The sequence below is a fragment of the Egretta garzetta genome, unplaced genomic scaffold (assembly GCF_000687185.1).
Source record: "Egretta garzetta isolate BGI_Z169 unplaced genomic scaffold, ASM68718v1 scaffold158, whole genome shotgun sequence".
NCBI classification, from domain to species: Eukaryota; Metazoa; Chordata; class Aves; order Pelecaniformes; family Ardeidae; genus Egretta; species Egretta garzetta.
Genome location: NW_009260430.1, coordinates 1,466,793 through 1,484,946, shown reverse-complemented (window position 1 = coordinate 1,484,946; position 18,154 = coordinate 1,466,793). Strand labels below are relative to the sequence as shown.

The following is an 18,154-nucleotide window of genomic DNA, read 5'->3' as shown; positions in this document are numbered from 1 at the left end:
GCCCCGCGGTGGCGTGGGGCCGGGAAGTCAACCGCCAGCCTGCAAGGGAGAGCGATGAGGAACAGCCAAGCCGGCGGTGGGGACGGGGGCGCGCGGGACGGGGAGCCGCCGCGTAACCCCACCATGCACAACCATCACCAGTCAGATACACAGATGGGTGGTATTTGTTAATCCAAATTACTCTGGAAAAGAGGTTCCTAAGGCTTTTTTTTATTTTAACTTTTGAATTGCTGGTTGTTTTTTTTTTTTTTCTGAGCCAAACACCAAACTTTGCTCTTCCAGTGGCATTGCACAGAATTACAGAATGGCAAGGGTTGGAAGGGACCTCAGGAGATCACCCAGTCCAACCCCCTTGCTAAAGCAGGTTCTCCTAGAGCATCTTACACAGGACTTCATCCAGGGGGGCTTTGAATATCGCCAGAGAAGGAGACTCCCCAGCCCCCCTGGGCAGCCTGGGCCAGTGCTCCGTCACTCTCAGAGTAAAGAAGTTCTTCCTCATATTCAACTGAAACCTCTTATATTTCAGTTTGTACCCGTTGCCCCTTGTCCTGTTGCTGGGCACCACTGAGAAGAGTCTGGCTCTGTCCTCATGATTCTCCCCCTTTCCTCCACCATGATTCCTCTTCACAGGGAGATAAGGATTAGAGAAAAATCAGTGTGCCATGGCCTCGCCAGCTCTCCAGACAGTAAAATGTGAAACGCTTGGAGGTGGCACTGGTAGAAACCTGAGCTAAAGTAAATTACTCGAGAGGGAGCTGCGTGGTGCAGGGGCACAAAGATGCCCCCACCACTGCGCAGGGGTGGCGAGAAAGGAATAAATGACAGCCCAGGGCTGGCGATGGATGAGGCCACACGGGTCCCATCCGCCCCTCCGGATGTACCTGTGCTGCCTGAGAGGAAGGCTGTGAAATTTGAATTTAAGTCTTTTAGCAGACGCTGGCCCCGTGCCCCCTGTGAAATGCACCTCCTGCTTTCCTCAGCCGGCACAGGCAGGGCTGCGCTGGGTAAACAGGCGGCTCTGGAGGCGCCGGGCAAGAAATCTCGACGGTCGACCGACAGATCTCGTCCCTGCTCGACCGCAACGGTGATTCATTAACATCAGTGACATCACCTCCAAAAACTTCCACTTAGCAGAAGGCGATTCCCATCCAACACAAACGCTTTCTGTTGTATTAGAGTTATGGATAATACAGCATGTTCCAGCTTTTATCTGTGCAATTACTCATTTCCCCTCAGGGCCAGTCTGCCGCTCCCATCTCTCCCTCCCTCCAATGCTTTCCCATTCAAAAGCAGTGTTTAAAAATAAATGTAATTTTTTAAAACATTAGAAACAAGTGGAGCAGTCATTCTGGGGGGAATGCAGGAGTGCACACGCACTCTTCCACGGCTGCAGTGAGCCGAGTGTCATGGTTTCCACCTACACCTACTTGGAAGATGTGGGACCTGCAAGGGTTATGTACAGTGAATAGCCAGACAGAAGCAGCAGCATGGGACAAGTGAACTCATTTTAATGAAATATGGGATGATCTGAAAGTTCAGGGGAATGCAGGCAGGATCCACACTCGGCATGTTTGGCGAGAGGCAGGAGGTCCTGGCCCCGCTCCCGGTCCTCCCCTTGCCGACGCCATGGAACGCTTGGCCGCAGTCAGCTCTTTGAGCGCTCGTGATGCCCCATTCCTGCCCACATTCACAGGCTGGGCTGGGGCTGGCAGAGTCCGGGCACAAAACCAAGCCCCTGAGAGGTTGGATGGAGCCTCAGTAGCAGAAATGAGCCCTGAAACATTCACCAGGAACCTTGTTCTCCCCACGTTTTGCAGACCCAAGGGGAAGACTCAATGAGAGGCAAACCTTGGCCGTGCCTCTGTAACGAAACCACCTGCAGACCTCTCACCTGGCTGACTACCACTTAGCACCTCCAAGGAACAAAATTTTATGTTTTTTTTTTAACCATGGCAGCAGCTGGAGATCAAGATTAACATCCATATACATGAGTGTGGAGAAAGATGGCCACCAAGTCAGGGAACTTATAAACGTGCCGGGCAGTGTTAATCTCCCTGGCTGGAGGACGTGGCTGCAGCCACACACCCCAGCTCTTTAATGTTTATTTAGTCTTTGCTGTCCAGAGTTAGCAACGGCCTCTCGGAGAGCTCAGCTATCATGGCAGCTTTACCACACCTTGTACCGAGTCCGTGCTGCTCATGAATTACGGACAAATGTGCATAAGCTACAATATTTACATATTTCACTGATTGAATATATACAAGGAAGAAGAGGGAGCGTCTGTGTTCGCATAGCACGTATTTCCTGGCCGTCCTGCCATAAAGAATAAAACCACAGTCTTCTCACTGGAACCGATGCTCAATAATGGAGATTATAAAGTCTCCCACGAGCAGCTGTGTCAGCTGAGTGCCGCACACAAGCGCTACAGCATCAGGATTTGGCCGGGACATCTGAACAGCACAATCGAGGAAAAAAAAGCCCCTTGCTCGAACTGCTTCTGACTGTACTGAGGGAAAACCACCTGCAAAAGGGGCTCATGAGCGGCACAAATCTACCAGCACACACGGTGCTGCTCTGCCTTCCAAAATGGGAAAGAGCAAATTCAGGATCCAGCAGCGGGAAAGCATCCTCCTGCAGATCTGCTTGTGGCCAGCCAGGCTGCTGCTGTCCTGCTGGCTCTCCTGGGCATCGGGCACAGAGGCACCAGCTGGGCTCTCCAGTTGTCTCCTCCCTTGCTTGTGGCATCCGTGATGGGGCAGTGAGCCCCCGGGAACAGTTGCATGGGACAGATGCAGAGCACTTGCAGGGCTCTTCTGAGCTCACGCCAACAGCGGCCGGATGTTAACACGCAATTTCTGTCTGGGCTCTCCATCTGCAATGTGCCAGGTCCCCACTGATGGGGTTTGCCAGGAGAAAGGTTTGTGCCTGATCCTGCTGGTGTTCACCTTTACAACCAGGAGAACTTCCCCTTCCTTCGGCTTAATTCACACCGTTCAATCTCGGGCACAGAGAGACAACTGGGAAAGTGCAAAGGACCCTGGAGGAGGCTGCATCTGCCCCTGCGCCGCAGCCCTTGCACAGACGTGCTCACATGGGGACCAGACGTGCTGCCAACTTAGCACAGCTGGATGTGCAGTCTCCGTACCTTGGCACTGCAGAGAAACTTTCCAAAGCTGGATAAACATTATCATTTATGGCTGGGAAGTCAGCTCACGAACATGCTCCATCACGTCCTAAAGCCTTTGCCAAGACTTCTAGCTCACCTCACCTCTATCTAAGTGCTCATCCTGCCTTTCTGGGCAACAGGCACAAGAAACACAGGCATCTGCAGAAGAGAGAAGTTAAAATGAGCAGCAGAGACCTCCCAGGCAGGCCGAGACACAACTGGGATTTTTAATAGGGCTGGGCCAATTCGCATTCCTTGTCTCCCTCTATTTCACAGAATCACAGAATCACAGACTGGCAGGGGTTGGAAGGGACCTCGGGAGATCACCCAGTCCAATCCCTTTGCTAAAGCAGGTTCTCCTAGAGCATCTTACACAGGACTTCATCCAGGTGGCCTTTGAGTATCTCCAGAGAAGGAGACTCCACAGCCCCCCTGGGCAGCCTGGGCCAGTGCTCCGTCACCCTCAGAGTAAAGAAGTTCTTCCTCATATTCAACTGAAACCTCTTATGTCCCAGTTTGTGCCCATGGCCCCTTGTCCTGTCGCTGGGCACCACTGCAAAGAGTCTGGCTCCGTCCTTGTGACATCCACCCTTAAGGTATTTGTATGTGTTGACGAGGTCCCCTCTCAGCCTTCTCTTCTTCAGGCTGAACAAGCCCAGCTCTCCAGCCTTTCCTCATAGGGGAGAAGCTCCAGTCCCCTCATCATCCTTGTGCTCTTCTCTGAACTCCCTCTAGGAGTTCCTCATCTTTCTTGAGCAGGGGAGCCCAGAACTGGACACAGTACTCCTTGCCCTGTTGCCATCACATCATCGTCTGAAGCAGCAGGACACGTGCAGAGGGACACGCCGCACCTCCTTACTCAGATGGGTCACACGGATTTTGGAAGGAATGACACGAAGGGACGGTGTTCCTGAGCCCCGCCAGCCCCTGCGGTGCCTCTTTCGGGCAGCGTTATGGCAGGTATCACTGTGCCAGGGCAGGAGCGGGGGGATGACCGCCCAACAGTGCCCACTTCAGCGGGAAGCTGGACACAGCTGCTGCCGGAGCCTTGGAGAACAGCAGCACTTCACCGATTACTCATTTTCTCAACCAAAAGTATCGCATTTCTGCTGGCTTCTACAGGCTCCTGGGCTCGCGACAGGGTATGGCAATGCCGTGAGAAGTTCTTCTATTTACCAGTGTCTTTGTCCTGCTGTATTCCAAAGGGCTTTACCGACACTACGTGCTTTCTGTATAAAGCGCCCCAAGTAGGAAATGTTTCCTTCTCCAGGCGAGCGCAATCTGCTCGGGGTGAAATGCAACAGCTGCTTACGAACACGTGCTGCAACGTTAGAGCACGGTCTGGGGCCGAGAGTGAAGATGCCAAACGCATCCAAACGAGAGTGGAGGAGGGGAATTCTGGGAGGCAGAGACAGTTCATAAAATCACAGAATCGTTTGGGTTGGAAAAGCCCTTTAAGCTCACCAAGCCCAACCGTTCCCCTAACCCTGCCATCCCACCCCCAAACCCTGTACCTCAGCACCTCATCTCTCCTTCTTTTAAATCCCCCCAGGGATGGGGACTCGACCCCTTCCCTGGGCAGCCCCTTCCAGTGCTTGACAGCCCTTTCCATGAAAAACTTTTTCCTAATGTCCAACCCAAACCTGCCCTGGCACAACTCAAGGCCAGCAGAAGTGGCATTGAACAAGGATCCCAACACATCTCTCCTCCCACAATTTTCCCTTCCTGGACAGCCCTGAGCCATTGATATACCCAAGAAATGTCCATGCGTTTCTATGTTAAAGAATCACTTTGCACCGTGAAGCTCTTCTGCCCTGGCACATGGGTGTGCTGTGCATCCAGCAACACCAAAGTCTACAACAAAACCAAGGAAGTGTATGTTCCAATATTTATGACCTTCCCTTTGTCAGAGCATAAGGCGCACTGACACAGACTTGCTTTTCAATACATCTTTGTTTTAACACTCAGCAGCTTTTAACCTTGGCTGGGACTCACTGGAATTTTATTTCAGAAGATCCAAAAGCTCTACATGATCCTGATGAGAAAGAAATATAAGCTTCCTTCGTCCAGCTGAACCTACCCATCCCTTTCATAAAGGCAACATTCCGGCTGCAAACAGATGGCCAAGAAGCAACACTTTCATGGTCTGAAGCAGCTCTTTGGCATTTCAAGCTGCCAAGGCGGATGGGAAGAGTCCCATGAGCCAAAACGTAACTGCATTGCATGCTCTCTTTCTTTAGCAAAGAGCAGTTGTTCAGCTACGTACATAACCAATCTATGGTTGTTCTGAGCAGAGCTGGAGAGTGGAGTCTGGTTTCTTGGGAGACCATCTATGTATAAGAGCACGGACCCAATCTGTAAGAAGCCACCTGGGAAGCAAGAGACTTCTCTGAACAAGTTCAGAAACCAGCCCTGAGCTTTGACAAGAAACCTCCACGTTCAACAACAATTTTGGCTTTGTGCACCTACTCTCCCATTCCAGCATTCTGCTCCCATGGGGACGGCAAAGTCGTGGGCAGGGAAACCAGACCAGGGAGCTGATCCAGCTGAAAAATAGCCTGACAAAACGTTTAATTTTTGCTACTTGGGCTGGACCAGTTTGTGATTCATTCTCAGGGCAGAGCCACAGAGAACAGCGCTGGCACTATTACAAGTTCAGGAAAAATGAAAAAAATTTACCTGTAAGGGTCATTAGGGTCTTTGGCATCGCAGACGTCTGCATGGCCATGGCAGACACAGCGCCCTCCGATGCTGATATCTTTGATGCTGTAGTAATACTGGAGAGCACAAGAGAAGTTGACCATTAATATCTTTATGAAAAAGCTTCATAACTGCCCCGCGCAGGAGTCAGCAGAACTTTATCCAGTAAAATGATGCGTGGGAATATTTCCCTTACAGTGACAAGTTGGACCTTGTAGGCTGCAACATCTGCCTACGCTAAAACCCACCACCACTAACAGAGCCCATTAGCTATGAGTCGGGTCTCCCAGCACAGCCAGAAAGCCACACATGACACCAAGAGGTGTTTCCCCGTTTCACGTTGTCGGTGCTGAGCACAGTTCTTCCCAAGCAGCCTCCAGCTCCAGCAGTGGCATCCGCTGCAGACACCTTCAGCTCGGGGAGCACAAGTGCAGAGAGGGAAAATCCCCATGGGCAACATCCAGGGATGTCTTCTCCCCAGAGGTGGCATGCACAGCCCTTGAACACTTCCATCTCATTAGCAAGAGGTATCGAGGCCTGCCTTACCCTCCTTGTCACCGTAGGGTCCCTTAAAGCTTTGCCCATCAGGTGCCCGAGCAGAGTGTTCGTCTGTAGGAAGCGCAGTCTGATGTTGGTGGCTTTTGTGAAATTCCGCAGCAGAGGAGAGTAGGAGAAGTTCATGGCTCCCGGGCGCCCGTTTACCAGAGAGACAACGATCTGTGAATGCAAGAAGGGAAAACAGATCTGTGGAATCCTGTGAGCTGGGAGGAAATTAATCTCTTCCTCAGCCGAACCCAATCTTTACCTCCCTTCAAGACGGCTGAGTCAGTTCCCTGCCAGTCTCATTTGGTTTGACTGAGTAGTTTAAGTGGCATCCAAAAGGCAAAAGGGCATCGATTAATAAGAGTACCTACAGTCACGGAGACACCCTGGAAACTCCAGGGGCTGAAAACACACAACTGCTCACCTCCCCATTTTCTAAAGGCACGATCCGGGAGTATTCAGTAGTGCAGATGGCGTGGTCGTCCTTGGAGATACGATCCACAGTTTGCAGCCCAAACTTCTCAATGCAGTCCCTCTTGGAAGCTGTTCATCAACCAGAGGTGAGAGCAGTAAGAGAAAGGAACCATTCAGAGCCCTGCATTGATTTTCCCACGCTGATGGACAGGACAGAAGGGTGTATGCTCTTTGTTAAGCATTTACCACCTACAGATTGCTCTGTACCATGAACTCTGTCGTTGCTAACCTCCACGTACTCCACTAAGGGAGGGAGTCACCGAGAGCAATAGGCATGGTCAGAAAATCCCCCAAATCACCTCACTGAAGGAAATGAGGAACGTGGGAATAGCCATCATACCTACCGCGACCACCTTGCTGAGAAACCCACCCCTTAATTTTGGCATTAAGCTCACAGTTTAACCAACTTGAGCTCTAACCCTGGTCTGGACCTGTTGCCTTGTTGGCAGCTCATTTGCTACGCTGCTTCGGCTGAACCAAAGAGGGGCTGTTTGCTGCCAGAGCTCTGCTCCCAGTGCAGGAGCTTGTGCCATCACATGGGCACAGCTCCTTTGCTCCCTGGGTAACTCCCCAAGAGCGAGCCAGCACAGAACCACACAACGGGAGCAACCACAAACCGCAGCCACCACTGCGCCGCCTCCCATCGGGCAGGGCGCGGGTGCAGGGGGCTTGCGGTGTTTGGGAGGAGCAGAGTGACTGCCTGCAGGGCTTCTCCTTCTCCCACCTTACTCTCAACTCTGCAATCGCTCTTAAGCCAGCACTACACACCAGAAACGCTGAAGCCACCCAGAACCGCCCCTTGAGGACAGCAATTGAGGGCTCCTGCCACTAAGTGAGACCCCACCTGGAGTACTGTGGCCAGTTCTGGGCTCCCCAGTTCAAGAAAGATGAGGAACTCCTAGAGAGAGCCCAGAGGAGAGCAACTAGGATGATAAAGGGACTGGAGCATCTGCCCTGTGAGGAAAGGCTGAGAGAGCTGGGCTTGTTCAGCCTGAAGAAGAGAAGGCTGAGAGGGGACCTCATCAACACATACAAATACCTTAAGGGTGGATGTCACAAGGACGGAGCCAGACTCTTTGCAGTGGTGCCCAGCGACAGGACAGGGGGCAATGGGCACAAACTGAAGCAAAAGAGGTTTCAGTTGAATATGAGGAAGAACTTCTTTACTCTGAGGGTGACGGAGCACTGGCCCAGGCTGCCCACAAGGGCTGTGGAGTCTCCTTCTCTGGAGATACTCAAAGCCCGCCTGGATGAAGTCCTGTGTAAGATGCTCTAGGAGAACCTGCTTTAGCAGGGGCGTTGGACTGGGTGATCTCCTGAGGTCCCTTCCAGCCCCTGCCATTCTGTGATTCTGTGAAGTGGCAATGCAAGGCTGGCTAAAGCCAGGGGACGAGCATGGCCAGGCAGTCACATTGCTGGCCCTGCAACCTCCTTTGGGGACACTGCACGCCAAGAGCCTCCTTGGAGCTTTAGGAGCACCCTGGCTTCCTTGCGCAGGCACTCCTGCAAGCCCAGCACCCTCATCCCCGAGGTGCCCAACATCCCTGTGCCGGCAGAGCCAACCAGACCGCAGTGAATGTGCGGGGGCAGCTCAGGACCTGCCTGCGCCGGGTGGCGAGCACCCACATCTACCCATACAAAAACCTACACAGTGCCCCTCTCAGGGGCTGTTCCCCCTGGGCAGAGCCTGGGACGAAAGCTGCTGCTCCTTCCCGCTCCCGTTCCGCCTGCGCCAGGAGCTCTCCGCAGCGCGTGCCGGCACACACTTTGCCGCAGCGCTCCCGAGGGTGCTTCCCCAGGGAGAACCGGGAGGAAAAGCACAACCCGCTGCTCCTGCCAGCACTGCTCAGCTCACCCGGGAGCTGGTGGGGAAACGTTAGCCTCGTGCATGGAAATAATCCTCCAAAATCTGTTGTGACGTGCCTCCAGGAGGCATGCCCCCCCCCCGTCCACTGGTAGGCTAAGCCTGGCAGCTTCTGCCTCCCTGGCACCCACCCACACCCCATCGCCAGCAACGCGGCCTCGCTCCATGAAACTCTGCTTTGGCAGCAGCAGGAGCTCAGTTGCATCCACAGGAAGACGGTGTGGAAACATTTAACATCGGGCCTCTGGCCGCCAAACTTTGCTTCACCAGGTGCTTTTTTAAAGGCAATTTATTCCGAAGGCCCAGGCGAGGAGCCTGTCACCACCAGGTCGAGATGATTGATTTCCAGAGCACTGCCAAGGCTGGACATGGAGACAGGATGCTCAGCAAGAGCAGCTACTCAGGAAAACCAAAAAACCTCCTCCAGTTATTGCAAAATCGAACACCACCGCGTGAGCCAGAAGCCGGGCACTCTGTCTCTGAGCTAAAACATCAGCCTTTAAACCACAGCAATGCTTCAAGGAAACAGCAGATGGGGGAAGCCTGCCCTCAGCGGAGAAAAGGCCGGAGCCTTGCTCTGCGCTGTGGTTGCCTTCCCAGTGGCACTGCCCAGCAAAGTGAGATGGAATGGGCTAATCCTGCACCCCAATCCCACACAACACACTGAGGGCCTGGAGGGGCAGCTGGGACCAGGCATCTTCCGTGTCCTGTCCCCATTCAAAATGCTGCATGGGGAACCCTTTGTGTGGATAAACACCACCAGAAATCTCCCCCCAGCCCTCCCGCTTCTCCTTTGGTGGCCGAGGGAAGCACGGCACCTCCTCGCCGCCATGCATGGAGGCTTCGCGTTCATAGAATCACAGAATGTTTTGGGTTGGAAGGCACCCCTAGAGGTCACCCAGCCCAACCCCCCTGCAGGAGCAGGGACACCTTTAACCACATCAGGTTGCTCACAGCCCCATCCAACCTGGTCTTGAATGTTTCCAGGGATGGGGCCTCCACCAGTGCTATGGGCAACCTGTTCCAGTGTTTCACCGCCCTCATTGTAAAGAATTTCTTCCTTATATCCAGTCTAAATCTCCCCTGCTTCAGTTAAAAACCATTACCCCTTGTCCTGTCACAGCTGGCCCTACTAAAAAGATTTTCCCCATCTTTCCTATGAGCCCCCTTTAGGTACTGAAAGGCCGCAATCAGGTGTCCCCACAGCCTTCTCTTCTCCAGGCTGAAACGTTGCCACGGTCCCTCCAGCTCCTTCTCCCCGTGAGAGCCCATCAGCTGCACTGACAGATGCTTCCCACCACAGTCATTTCTTCCCTCCTCCCGCAGAGCTAAGCCCAAAATCCCTTCAGCAGCCTGGCCGGGGGACACGGGGCAGCCTGGGGCACTGAACGCCTCCCACCATGAGTGGGGCTCGAGGGGCAGCGCTGAGCCGGCGTCACTCATGGCAAGGCTCGCTGGCGTCCCGGGAGAACACTTACATTTCTGCTGGCTGCTTTTAACCCTCTTACTGAACTGACCCGTGTTTTTATTAGACCACCTACAGAATTCCCCGGGCCAAAAATAAACCTCTGCAAAGGACTTCTTGTGCTAGCAAATCTGGCAGGTTTTGGAGCAGCCACCTCTTTTTTATTTCCCTGGGAATTTTCCACTGGGCCGTATTACTGCATGTTGCTTCTTGAGGGGGTGGCTTAGACAGGGCCTGATGGCACAGGGGGGTGAAGAGGGCTCCAGACATTGCAGCATTGCCCCCCTGCTGCAGGAACGAGCAAGCAGGGCGCGGGCTCCCCACTCAGCCCCAGACCGTGCAATACCGCGACCCTAACGGGCCCCAAGAGAGGCTTCGGAGCTGGAAGGGAAATTAACAGAGAAGATAAAAAAAAAAAAAAAAAAAAAAAAAAAAAAGAGGCAATTTGACAGCAGTAATTCCCCTCCAGCACACAGCAGAGGGGAAAACATCTACACTGGAGAAGAGCCACCAGGCTAAGGCAACACCCCAGGTAAAAAGGCTGCAGCTCCTCCTTGCACAAGAAAAGGGCAGCAGAGCTAAAGCACGGGCTGCCAGGTAAGGCAGAGATATAAACCTTTAGGGGCAGCCCCAGGAAAAGCCTCCGAGGTCCTTCCTTGCCAGATTTAAAGCTCTGGCTGTAGATCTTAACTCACAGCTTCTCCCAATTACTGCCGCTGCTTTGGGGAGGGGCTGGTGCTTACCAAGTTCCTCGGCATCCAGCTGCCCCACAGACCCTTTGGGAGAAGGGATTTGTAGGACCAATTGCTTCTAAAGGGAGCCGGTTTTAATCAGAGAATGGGGCAGTCAAACGCACAGCCTGGGTCCCCGCAGCCACCCTTCCCAGCTCTCCGATCCCGCCTGGTGCAGCGGCCGGACAGCCATGCCCTGCCCGGGCTGGACCCCATCTCTGGTACTGGTAAGTGCAAGGGGATGTTTGCTGCCTCCGGACTCTTCTGTTACAGCGGGCACTGGGAAGAAATCGCTGGTTTGCTTCTGGAGGAGCTGAAATATGCCACTCTGGATGCGGTACAGGGCAGAGGAGGGCAGGGAGGAGACATAAGGAACATCCAGACCCAGATCAGCAACGCCCAACTGTTGACACTGGTGCCAACTCCGGCATCGACACAGATTTGGGTGGGCACCAATACTTTAAAAACCACATTTAGTCCCAGGGAGAAAAAAAGTTCTCCTGCCCGGAGGAGCACCACAACTTCACCCAGCTGCTCTGAGCTGAGCTTCCAACTCTTGCAGCCGTACTGGGCAGAAGAGGACACGTACCACATCGCAGCAACGACACAGAAACAACTCCAAACCCAGCCCAGCACTTGCACGAAGAGCCGTCCTTGCTGCGGCCTCGCTCCCCGGCACTAAGCTGCAGCTCCCTCCTAACACTGGCATACTTACAGGCAAAATACTGCCAGGGCTCGTAGGTAAGGCCAAAGTCCGTGGATCGCTCCAGCACCCAGAGGTCAGGACGAGGGGAATTGGCAAATTTGATCAGGACATACGCCACGTGGAAGAGCTGAAAGAAAGGAACAGAGAGTTAGCCGGCTGCTCGAGGCATCGTGGAAACCAGGGAGAGCTTAGTGGGATCCAAGTCGAATAAACGAGCTGGCACTTTGCAGATCCTGCCTGTGGAGCAAAATCATCCGTGTCTAAAAGGATCCTGATACAACATGGCTGCTGGAGAGGGCCAGATTAGGGAGCTCAGCTCCCACCAGTCCAAAGGCAAACAAAACACAGACTTTGTGGCTACGGGCTGTACTGGGGAGATTGTGCTGGGCGACACCTTAGACTTAGCCTTGACCAGAGCAGGCGGCACTACAAACCCGCTCTGAAGCTGTTCTGGGGGACTTGGCTTTTTGGCTGTTCTTGGTGTAACAGGAACCTGGGAACATCCAATTGCACCTTGCATACAATACCACAAAATCCTTTTTTTTTTTTTTTTTTTTTTTTCTTTTTTTTAAAGGTTCTCTACATGACAGCCCTGCTTCACCCACACAACCCGCGCTTTGAGCCTCAGCACAGCTCCTCCTCCCCGGGTGCCACAGGGAGGGGAGAGCAGGAGACCCCTTGGCTTCCGTGCAGCTCTAACCCTGGGCTGCTCCCATGTCTCTGATCACTGACATGTGCACAGACACCCCCCCCCCCAGAATAAAATAAATCTTCTCTTCTAAAGAGCTAAAATGGCAGTGCTAGAGAGAAACAAAAGTCCCAGCAGAATTCCCCTTCCCCGGCTGGCACGGGCTCGCTCCAAGAATCCCCACTCCATCATCCTGTCACAAAGCGATATTTAAAGGCAAATAAAGTTCTCTTATCAGAGAAAATTCCTAATGTCAAAAACAACCCAAAAGGGAGTTTAGTGCTTGAAAAGCAGAGATTTATAGCTCAGGAGTGCCTCCTCATACAAAGCTGGTGCTGTACGAGCATATACTCCCCCAAGACTCACAGGTACCCAAAGGGATGCTTCTACAAGGGGAAGGATGGGATGGCTCTGTGCCCGTCAGCCCACCCGCCCCAGCCACACATGCCATCAGGCCAGAGGGCGAGTATTAATAATAACATGCCTCCAAAATAGCCCCGACAATCAATAGGAGACTTTTTAAGGGGGAAAAGAGGCAATGAAGAGGCACTCAAATCTCCCAAGTCATCCATAAAGTATACGTCTTGCTACGGCTGAGCGCTGTTGTGTGGGTACGGAGCAAGAGGACGGGTGCAGCCCTGCGGATTGGCACCGGTTCGGTTGCCTCCTCAGCAGGACAGACAGACAAAAACTTCCTCAGGCTCCTGCTGGAGGCTCTGCTGGCTCCGGGGCAGCCTCTCCTCCACGATCAGGGATTTCTCTGGTTCCCACCGCAGGCTGGTGGCACCTGAACTCACACCTGGGTGTAGGCTAAGGGGGCTTGAGAGAGATGCTTGGGGAGGAGTGAACTAGACCCAGCTGGGAAAGCATCGGGATCCTGAGGCACAGCAAGTCAGTGGCCGTTCTCCAGCGGGGAACGGGCGGGAGGGTGGGATTTGTCACCACCTCAGGGTTTGCACCGGTAAGGACTGGTGCCATCCAGAACAAAGAAACCAAAGCGGTCACCCAACAGAGTTCCCTGCTGCCAAAAGACTTGCAAGCCCAGTCAACAGGGAAACAGACATCCCGTTCACGATGCTGAAAACTGAGGAAAACCAGACCTAAACGTCGCCTTAATTCCCCTCTGCAGCCTACCTGTTGTCAAGGCATAAGAGACTACGCTTTTTTGGAGAAGCAGCATTTGTTATTTGTTAGCGAAGCCCAAGAGGCTTCAGCTCAGGCAGCTGCTTTCTCTGCAAGACCGGTCCTCACGGCTTAACCTCTGCCTCTTGGCATGGGACCAGGGCTGAGCACCAGCCGGTGAAGTTACACCTTCCCTCCGCTGCAAATCCTCTTCCGGCTTTATTCTACAGGGAATAAATTTATGTGCCTGCTGGAATCTGGCATAACCTTTTAGCTGGACAAAATTCACCATGGCTCTGGTGTACCTGCACGTGTTCTGGTCTCGGGCACTGGGAGAGCCAACGGGCTGAAAAGGGGACAACCTGCCTTTTCACGCCAAGCCACAAAACAAAGCACTGGTAAAACAAGGCAGTATTGCAAACCCGAGCAATACAGCACCCTGTGGGGTTACATGTTTGAATGGGTGCTAACTCCATCCCTGGGGTCTGCCTTCAGAGCCACCAGACGTCCGTGGCTCTAGCAGAGGCTGTGCCCCTGAAAACACGGTCTTTATGTTCTCGGTACCTCCCTGTCCTCCCTAAACTAGGGTTTATACTCGCTGCAAAGGGACAATTGGTTTGTATGTGTAGCACCCACATCTAACGGCCCCCGAGCTGGAGCAGAGCCCCACGTGCTATGTCCACACAAACCCAACAGCCCTCCCTCCATTACCCACCGCTCCAGCTGCAGACAGATGTGCCGAGTCAAACCCAGACCCTCTCTCCATCCCTTACACGTGGTCTCAAACGGACGGACTCTGATACAGGACTCTATTCCTACACGATAAGGCCTTGCAACTAATAGTCAGCAGCAAAAGCAAGAGAACAAGCACAGAAGCAGGCAGGAATAAAAGGGAACTAGGGAGCATCGGCAGCTTGAGAAGAGCAGTCCTTGCAGGCAAGCTGCGGGCAGGAGCTGCGCGGGATGCAGCTGGAGAGGCATTTTGGTGTGAAACCCGGGAAGAACAGTAAGATGACCAGTGCCCTACCTCGCGCTGTGATGGAAGGAACGACTATCAAATAAGACAGCCTCACCCGAACGTCAGGAATCTTTAGTTTCAACCAGTGAAGGTGGTGACTGATTTTGGGGTACCCAGCTTCAAGTGATTGGAAGCACCTGAGAGTGAAAGGAGCCGCAATGTAAAACCCCCTCAAGCTGCCTTTCGTGCACCTTAGTGAAAACCACCAGTCAGGTCCACGACACGCACTTGGAGCTTCCCTTGACCCAGAGGAAAGACCACTTTCACGGAAGCACCATGTAGTTTTACTCATGGCACATCTAAATTGCTTTCAGATCCATGGAGGAAAGATGCTTCCCAAAAGGTCCCCTGTTTTTGGCACTTTCAAGGAGCAAGGCATGCGTTTCCGTCCTCACGCGCAGGGGCAAACGCTCTGAACCAACAGCGGCCACAAACATAAAACTACAAATGTGAGGTGTAGCCCTATCTTCTGCATTTATCTTCCTGCAAAGCCAGCCAGCTGAGTTTATAGTCAATAAATCCCACGGTTTCTGGGAGGGTCCTCCTTGCTGTCCAGTTTCATGCTGGAAAGAAATGTTCCTAATCCAATGTCCTCGAGTCCAAGCTCCTCACACGCTTCTAGCTCTCAGAAGTCCCCTGCCTCTGGAGAGCATGGGCTACGATCCAGCCAAATCGGTGCATGGCGAGGGTCAGTTTTTGCACAAACACCAAAACTTGACGCAAAACCAAGCCCAGGGCTCAGTGCTTTACAAAGTGAAAACAACAGCCAAAAAAAGAACCCACGCTGCTGGTTGCAAGCCCTGGCGTAAGCGCTCCTGGGACAGGGGAGCGGCAGGGTCGGGCAGCGCGCAGGCTCACGACCCCTAGGAGCCCTCTCTAGCCGAAAAAAGATGATGTAGCTGGTTTCAGTGCATCTTAAGTCATGGGAGATGTGGGTTTGTGCATCTACACACAAGTATGCACATAAGGCACGGGGGAGAACTGTGTCCATGTTTGCTGGGAGCTCTCTGAAAGGTCAGTCCCACTCCGCTCTGGCAGGGTTAAATATCCAAGACCAGGGCTAGCACGCTAACTTTTTATCTTTTATTGCTGCTTTTCATAAGAATAAACCTCCGGGTTCCTGCTGGATCAGCCACAGTACCTCAGCTGAAGCCCAGTTCAGATATTCCTATCCCGCTCCCAAAGCCAAACACGATTCCTCCACTCCCTACCCAAACCCATCGTTAGCACTGCTGCACGCTGTTAGACCGCTGCTCAAATTCATTCCAGTCATGACCGCAATTTTGGGACACGAAAAAGCCAGCCAACACTGCACACCCACTCCCCTCCAGCACATAAGGGTCAGGGTCATTCCTACATGGAGCACAGAAAATGCTCCGCAGGGAATCAACCCTGGAAAAGGACCCACATCCTGGTATTCAGAGGGGGTTTTTGTCAAATCTGGTGCGTCCCCTGCCCCTCCATCCAACATCCTTATCTTGCAGAATATCGCAGCCTGCCGGAAAAAATAAAGGCAGATTGCCTGCTTCAAGTGCATATGCTGAGAAAACTCAGAGATACACAAAGACGGAGCAGTAGCTCTAAAAATAGAGCTGGCAGAAAAGCCAGACTTTTCATTCCATGTTTAGTTCCAGTACAGTTCTGCCCAACCAACACTGCAAGAGAAACGGTCGGGTTTTTTCCAAAGCCTTTATTTAGCTCCTATTATCGCTCAGATGAATAAAAACCTCTATGCTCCCAGCCTCTTTGGCAATTTTTTTCCCTCCGCCACGGAGGAAGGAGGTGAAGCACCAGATTTGGTGCATGCACTTGTCTCCAGGCAAGCAGACCCCTTGCTCTTGCCACCTCTGAAAGCACGCCAGGTACAACTCAGCCCCCGACATTCGCCTGGGATTTCATGAAATGGGTTTTCAGCCAGGAAATTCTGACAGGAGTATTTTAATTCGCAACCAACTTTCTTTGAAAATAGCAACAACCCGACATGGGGCTGATGTTGCTGTTAGAGGTTTTGAAGCACGTTTCCTTAGTAACAATCACTTGTTGCTGCCCAGTGCCTGGGAGGATGGAGCAAGTCCTGGAGCCAGGAGAGGGAGATGGGAGACGATGGCATTTCCACCATCTCCCACCCACTCCGACCCTTTAAGTGTTTGGATGGTGGGCACCTTTATCCGGCACCAAAATCCCATGAAAATATAATTCTGCTTACTGCCCAGTGTGCAAGTGCAAGGATTTGAAGAGTTAAACCAGGACCCAGAGAGGCAAGAGAAACTCAGCTGCTTTTGGAGCAGCACGTTCTCTGTCCATCCGTCCATCTATCCTCCCGTGTAAGCAGCACGTGATGGCAAACTTGCACGTTTCTCCCTTGTTCCCTCCCCTGAAGACACCGATTTCAGTTTTCCAGCTCTTGGAGGCGCATGTGAAAACATGACAGCAAACTGGACCCAGCCACATCCCCTGTTTCTTTGGTGAGGGATTTTTGGTGAAGTCTCACCCAAGTTCCTCCAAGGTGCCACAAAGCCACATAGTAACATTTAATAAGCCAAATAAATCTTCACGTTGTCGTCATATTAGCAACTACCTTTTGACAAACAGCAAGAGAAGCCCTTTTTTGGTCCTCGGACAAAAAGGTACGAGCAGGCCACGTTGGCCGGGAGCTATGCACAGCTTCACTCCCAGCTCCGGAGTGCGCAGGAGTAGTTTATACAGCAAACCACTCTAATTTTCTGCAGGACAGATTTATTACCTTTGGCACTGACTTATTAAAATAGCACCATGCAAAAACAAAGCAGTTCACCTCTTCCTAACCGCTGCTAAATATCCCCGTGGAGCGCGCCTGTGGATAGCGTTACCAGTGCCGCCGTATTCCTGCTCGGGCTTTCCTGGAAGGATGGGATGGACCAGGTGAGCAGGTGTGGCTTGAGGGCACAGTGCACGGGCAATGAATCCTGGAATCGTTGAGGTTGGAAAAGACCCTTAAATCCCACTCTTAAGGGGCACGTGAGGCCCCTTGGACACACACAGGGCAGCCGGGGGCGGTGGTCAGCCCCAAAGGGCTTCAGCACATGCACAGCAGGCAGCTGCGGCATTTCGGGGCACACCGCGCCCCGACCTGGGTCACTGCACTGCAGCTCCAGACATCCCCAAAACCTAGACCAAGGCAGAGAAAGCGGAGAAAACCCAGATGAACCACTTCAGACAGGCATCGTTGCAGAGCAACTGTGGAAAATAGGGGTGTGTGTGTGTGTTGATTTATTTTTTTTCTTTTCCCCCAAAGCTTTCAAAAGCGACCGATGCTTTTGCTTCCTCCCAAGCCCATCCATCCCCCAGGCACCACCTTGACCCAACGCTGCAGCCACAAGCCCACCTGGAGGACGCGGCAGGGGCCAGCGCCTGGATGGGGTCCACAGCTCCAGGGGCAAGCAGCCCCACAGAATCACAAGGGTTGGAAGGGACCTCAGGAGATCACCCAGTCCAACGTCCCTGCTAAAGCAGGTTCTCCTAGAGCATCTTACACAGGACTTCATCCAGGCAGGCTTTGAATATCTCCAGAGAAGGAGACTCCACAGCCCCCCTGGGCAGCTTGTTCCAGTGCTCAGGCACCCTCAAAGTCAAGAAGTTTTTCCTCATATTCAACTGAAACCCCTGATGCTTCAGTTTGTGCCCATTGCCCCTTGCCC

At 52.9% G+C, this 18,154-nt stretch overlaps 1 protein-coding gene across 1 annotated transcript in view; it reads right to left on the bottom strand.

The window, feature by feature from the left end:
- Nucleotides 1–18,154, bottom strand: part of LAMA5 (laminin subunit alpha 5) — a 99,655-nt gene that overhangs the window by 46,223 nt on the left and 35,278 nt on the right. Inside the window, exons 3-6 of the mRNA XM_035899275.1 lie at nt 11,659–11,776; nt 6,834–6,952; nt 6,413–6,583; nt 5,846–5,943 (exon numbers count right to left, since the gene is read on the bottom strand). Of these exons, the coding sequence (XP_035755168.1) occupies nt 5,846–5,943; nt 6,413–6,583; nt 6,834–6,952; nt 11,659–11,776 (506 nt within the window). The remainder of the gene's footprint in view (nt 1–5,845; nt 5,944–6,412; nt 6,584–6,833; nt 6,953–11,658; nt 11,777–18,154) is intronic.